This window comes from Phytophthora cinnamomi, assembly GCF_018691715.1.
Source record: "Phytophthora cinnamomi strain GKB4 chromosome Unknown Contig50, whole genome shotgun sequence".
Taxonomy (NCBI): domain Eukaryota; phylum Oomycota; class Peronosporomycetes; order Peronosporales; family Peronosporaceae; genus Phytophthora; species Phytophthora cinnamomi.
The window spans coordinates 1,450,845-1,456,858 of NW_027150983.1; the positions used below are offsets into that span (position 1 = coordinate 1,450,845).

At 53.5% G+C, this 6,014-nt stretch overlaps 2 protein-coding genes across 2 annotated transcripts; both read right to left on the reverse strand.

Moving 5' to 3' along the window:
- Positions 1–356: 356 nt before the first annotated feature.
- On the reverse strand, positions 357–713 carry IUM83_06726 (elicitin; the record flags this gene model as incomplete). Its single annotated transcript, XM_067930956.1, has 1 exon — positions 357–713. The coding sequence occupies one exon, from the start codon at positions 711–713 to the stop codon at positions 357–359; it is 357 nt and encodes a 118-aa protein (XP_067789778.1).
- A 2,025-nt stretch (positions 714–2,738) lies between these two features.
- IUM83_06727 (highly acidic elicitin) lies at positions 2,739–3,113 on the reverse strand (the record flags this gene model as incomplete). Its single annotated transcript, XM_067930957.1, has 1 exon — positions 2,739–3,113. One exon carries the CDS (start codon positions 3,111–3,113, stop codon positions 2,739–2,741), a length of 375 nt encoding a protein of 124 aa, XP_067789777.1.
- Positions 3,114–6,014: the final 2,901 nt, after the last annotated feature.

Consider the following 6,014-nt stretch of genomic DNA (forward strand, 5'->3'; position numbering starts at 1 on the left):
CCGTGGACAATTAATCAGCCAGCCTTACGCGTAAGGTTACGCACGAGCATCGACTAATAACGCTACCCCGACTCAAGTACACGTACCTCCGGGTCCTGCACCGCATTATCTACAGTGTATTATTTTCGTCATTAATAGTTCGATCAGCACAACAAATAGGAGAAGTACTAGTATCGAGTACAAAAATTTTCATTCATTCAAAAGCCTGACAAACGCTCGAGCGACAGCCAACTTACGCCGAAACTATCTGCTCAAGCTGCGTACTTGACCCAAAGACAAGTCAGCATGCCACACACATCGGCACCTTATAGATGAAACGCTGGACGCAGTGTGGCGACTCACACGAACGAAGCTGCTTACAGCGACGCGCACGTGGCCGAGAAGCCGTTCGCGTACGAGTACACGTTGAGCACCAGGCCGCTGGTGGGCACCGTCAGCTCGCAGTCAGGAGGGTTCAGCGTCACGATCTTCTTGATCATGGTGTTGCACGCCGTCGACGCGCACATGAGCTTGTACTGCGCCGTCGTGGGCAGCGAGGTGGCCGTCAGCATCGAGTAGCCCGAGTCCGTCGCGCACTGGCTGAACGACGAGTCCGAGAGGATGCTCACCAGAGCCACGTACGCGGCGGTCTGCTGCGTCGACGTGCACGTGGTGGCCGAGGTGGAGCCGACGAGCGCGGCGACGGTGGCGGCGAACAAAGCGCGGAAGTTCATCGTGGAGGTGGTGGGGAGGAAGGGTGCTGGTGGGGTGTGGGCGACAGAGCAAATTGCACAATGCCAGCAGCGGTGGCGGTGGCAGGTCGTGTCATGTTATCTTGACTCGGCGGCGTTGGTGCGAGGGTGAATTAACGCCGATGGCTCTGGGTAAGGCGTTGCCGTGGCTTGCGCGCGCAGTTCGAACGGCAAAGCTTTCCGCTGTCGGCGACTGCCGAGACGAGCAGAGCGGGCCGTCGAGCAGCATCATGCTGCCAGCGTGAATCACGCCGTGATCGAGCGTGATCAATTTTGGCTGGATCCGCCGTAGGACGAGAGAGGGGCGCGCATCTGGTCCTGGGCTCTCGCGGGATCCGCTCGGCCTGGCTGTGACTGCGCAGAGATGCCGGCCGGCAGACATCTTTCGTGCTCATGAAATCGCCAGGATGTCTTTCAGCCTGAAAGTTTCAGGGACCGAGCCAGTTGACACTGCAAATTCAGCGAACCGTGCGTTGGGTGTTGTGCAGCCTCGATAGTATGCTAAGGCTGCAACACGCGCTGCGTGCGTATTTTAGAGCAGTGTATGGCAAGCCAGGCAGGTAGGAGCGTCCTGGGAAACGGGGGCCGTGGCCGTTGACGAGGATGCCACGCGCTGCCCGCACGAACGGCTATCCCAGAGCAGTTTCTCGCGTCTTCCGCAGCCGCAGCGCAGCATTGCAGCCTACGGGCTCACGCAGTGAACCGCTTGGCTGCACCGCGCGCTTGACCCGCTTTGCTTGAGGATCTGCTGGCAGCAGTGCCGCCGATTGACAGGATACATGCCACTCTACAGACATGAAGCCGAACTTCGGCTGCCGAAGACAAGATGGGGGGTCCTGCACTTTGGATCAACACCTGATAACCACACACACGCACACCACGCTGTCTCGCCACGGTGCATGGATGCTGCTTGAAGGGATCCGTTGCCTAACGGGTCGAGATCCACTCCTGGTCGCCAGCTTTCGCACTGCCTGGGATGCCCCCGGTGAGGTCACATCGACTGCGAGTGAAAAGATGGATGCAGCGAACCCAGTCAGCCTACGTTACGCGTCTGCCAACTTGGCACTGCCAAGCAAGTCGCAGCCGACAATAGTTTGGCTCACCTGATGCCAGCCGCTCTCGACCACTTGGTAAGCGACCTGCTTGAAGCAGAAAGAGATAAATAATCTAATCGGGTGGACGCAGTTGATGCACAGCCTGTGGGTGGAAGTTCCACTTGAACGGGGACCGAAAACGTTTGTCCCGACGTGCGTTGGGTTTGTGGTGGCAGCTGGTCACAGTACAATCCCGTTCTTCTGGTTTCAGCGCGGGGGCGACAACCTAGCGTTCGTTAGTGCCTTCCAGTCACAGTGTGTGGTGGACCGAAGGGCGGATGATGTGCACAGCGATTCATGGCCCGCCACTTCATCGTGCTTTACTGTCGATTCTCCGTTCAGTGCTCTCTTACGCGACAGATAGGTCTTGTAGCTACGAGAACAGCAGCGGAACCGGTATATTGTGGTATCATGTAAGAGCAACAGGCCGAATCGCGAGCAAGTTGGTCTAGCAACATCAAACATTTGCAGACCCCGCCTCATTTGACGTGACGTCCACCGAAAAAAACATGCAACTCGCACTGTAGCGTAGACTCGATCTGATTGGCTGTGCCACTTCAACTTGAACAGATTTGTATCTTATTCGGTGATCGAGACTGCTGTGCCAAGGGCGATTCCAGAGCTCCACATTTGCTTAGTAAGTCACGTCAAAAAGGCAGAGGTGAAGACCAACACACAGGCTCGTATCAAATGCACCAACAACGGGTTAACAGAGTCAAGCGTCAATTCATTCGATCGTTACTGTGCATTCATAAAGCTCGCCCTCATAGCCAAGCGGGCGGGCCATTCCGTAAGAAGCGCCTGAAACTTCAGTCTGGACATCGTGGCGCTACCAAAAGCGACAACCCTTGAACATTCGTTCAGTCCAGTGACGTCACGGCCGGTGAAGCGACCGCCACCAGCGCTTCAGCGCTTAAGACGACGCCGAAGACGACAGCGACGCGCACGTCGACGCAAAGTCGTTCGCGTACTCGTACACGTTGATCACCAGACCGCTCGTCGGCACCGTCAGGTCGCAGTCGGGCGGGTCCAGCGCGATGATCTCCGTGATCATCTCCTGGCACGCGGTCGACGCGCACATGAGCTTGTACTGAGCCGTCGTGGGAAGCGCCGTGGCCGTCAGCATGGAGTAGCCCGAGTCGCTCGCGCACGTTGAGAAGGACGACTCCGAGAGGATGGTCACGAGCGCGACGTAGGCGGCGGTTTGCTCGGTGGAAGTGCAGGCCGTGGCGGAGACGGATCCGACGAGGGCGGCGGCGGTGGCAGCGAGGAGGGTGGCGAAGTTCATCTTGGGGAGCGGAAGTGGGGCTTCAGTGGTGGAGGCTTGTGGTTGGCAAGGCAAATTTCAAGTTGCGGAGTGCGAAGGCTATGTTGTGATGCACCTGCAGGAGGCGGTCGTTGGGCTCTGCTGCCTGGGGAACAGCCACCAGCAGCGGCCAGGTTACAAGGACCCGTTACTTCTAGCAGGCATCGTAGGCGCAGGCAAGGATGTATCCGTGAGCGGATCGGTAGCTCACAAAGACGTCATATACAATAGCACGCAATGACTGGAGCTGTGGACAAGCTGTCGCAGCGGACGCATGCCGAGCATATCCCCCTCCTTCATCAGGCTCAGCGAGTCCGTTCCCTGTTGCTCTCAGGTGATCCTGGAGTTGCGCAGTCTCGTTGAAGACAGGATAGCACAAGAAGACAGTCGTTCAGCACCTCAATGGCTAGACGGCTTGCCGAAGATGTGGCATGATATCGTTACGGCCCCGCTGATTCCACGCAGATGTCATCGAAATGCTTAGCGCTCTTTCTGTTCGATGGATCAACAAGTGACGCAATGAGAAACGGCAAGATCTTGCGGAGATGCAACCATGGAAGGAGCACAACAGCGGAATCCGCGTGTTGCCCCCCGTTGGCGTTTTAGACGTACAATAATTATTTTAATAATATTAAAATACCACGACTGTGTTCTCTTTAGTTGTAGTATTAATACACTAAACTGTAAATGAAAACGATGCACGTTATTATTGACTCAGGAATAATGGACTGCTGGAGTCTGCAATCTAGCCCCGAAGACTAAGAACGGTTGCGAAGATAAGCACTGATCACTCTGGAACCAAAGCTGGCTAGTCCAGCTCGGACACGTTGGGAAATGCTTGACTGTACCTCATGCAGGAAATATGCAAACCCACGGCCTAGGGAATACACCGTCGGAAATCAAGGAGATCATAGACTATGATTCATAGTACTGTATTACAGTACAGACAGAACTCCCAGAAATGATTATCACCGTGGACTGAAAATCGTGAATCATTTATTAACAGTAGCAGATTATCATTTGATAGAATGTAGTGTGGACCACACATACAACGGAGCCAGTGGGTTTCGCAACCGACAGACGCGAACAGGAAAGAGAAGTGCAAGCCGTCGTAGCGAAGATGCCCACCAAGCCAAGAACTCTGCGCGAGGGCAACTTGACTGAGAGCGAGAAGTACCAGATAGCGGAGAAACGTAAGCGAGAGCCTAAAATGACGCAGGTTGAGCTCGCAAAGTGGGCGAAAACAAAGTTTAACCTAGCCAAGGCGCCAGTACAGGCAACCATCTCCAATATTTTACGCGCTTACAAGGACAAACCAGCTCCAACTACATCTGCGACCCGCAAAACGAACCGTGCTGTCACTTACCCTGAGCTTGATGACGCTCTAGCACTGTGGGTGCACTCCAAACAGGCAAACAACATCCCCATAACGGACGAGCTCATACAAGCCAAAGGCCGGCAGCTTTTCGACGCTCTGAAGGAACGTGGGCTAGCTACAAAGGACTTGCCCTTCTCTGCTGGGTGGCTAGGAGCCTTCAAGAAACGACACGACTTCAAGCATATCCGACTACATGGCGAGGCAGCTAGTGCCGCCAGTGAGGTAGCAGGAGCGTTCTTTGCTCGAGTTCAGCCGAAGCTGGACCAGTACTCACCGGATGATGTGTTTAACTTTGATGAATCTGGCCTTTTTTTACAGAAGTGCACCTCGCTATACAGTTGGAGTGCCAGATCGAGCTGCACGTGGCGTCAAGCAAGACAAAGCACGGATTACGGTGGGTTTGGCGACGAACATGACGGGTTCGAGCATGCTCGAACCGTTATTCATTGGCCATGCAAAGAAGCCTCGAGCGTTCAAGAAAAAATCGGCTCAAGAGCTGGGCTTCTTACACTATTATGCCAACAAAAATGCGTGGATGACTACTATTATATTTCGCCACTGGATTCAGAAACTTAATGTGGTAATGGCTCGCCAAGACCGTAAGATTTTGCTACTAATCGACAACGCTCCGTCGCACATTGATGTCCAGCTTACCCATGTCGAGGTGGTTTTCTGCCTCGTAACGCGACGGCCGTGTTGCAGCCATTAGATGGGGGAATCATTGCCTGTTTTAATGCTCACTATCGGGGCTTTCATCTCATGCACGCACTGGAAGTAGCTGACCAGCAACAGAAGAACTTGTTTAAGGTGGACATTCTGACAGCAATGAAGTGGGTTGCGACGGCGTGGAGCGAAGTTTCTACCGATACTGTGGCAAACTGTTGGCGAAAATGTGGTATCTCCTGCAACTTTTCTACTAGCTCGAGCGTGTATCCGTTAAGTGTAAAGCGCTCCATGGCTGATTCCGTTGCTGACATCCAGGCTGCTGTCAACGCTCTCAATCTGACCAATGCTGTCTCAGTTGATGATATTCTCAACCCAACGGGAGAAAACGAAGTGCATTTTGCCTACTCTGATGATGCAGTGTTAGATTTAGTGATGTCAAGCCCAGAGAATGCTGATGAGGAAGCAGAAGAAGTGACCAACGCACCTGATTCTCTACTGGAAGGCGCTCCAAGCGATGCAGAGTTTGCTGCAGCTGCCAGTGTCGTCATGCGTAGGCTGTCGAGTGAAAACGAGACGACGTGTGCTGTAAGTATGACGAAAAGCTTCTTAAGCAAATGGATCTTCGAGCATAACCTGAAGAAGCTCGCAAACAAGAAGCAAGAGCCGATCACTTCGCACTTCAATCCGGTCTAAGCTCTTAATAATCGTCTGCGGGGATGATCAATTATTAGCTTAAAGAGAGAATATCAACTAGTATACAAATGCACTGTTTGTGAAAACGGTGGATCCCAGATTTGAAGATTATTATCACTTATTGCGCCATATCAAGTGATAGAAAA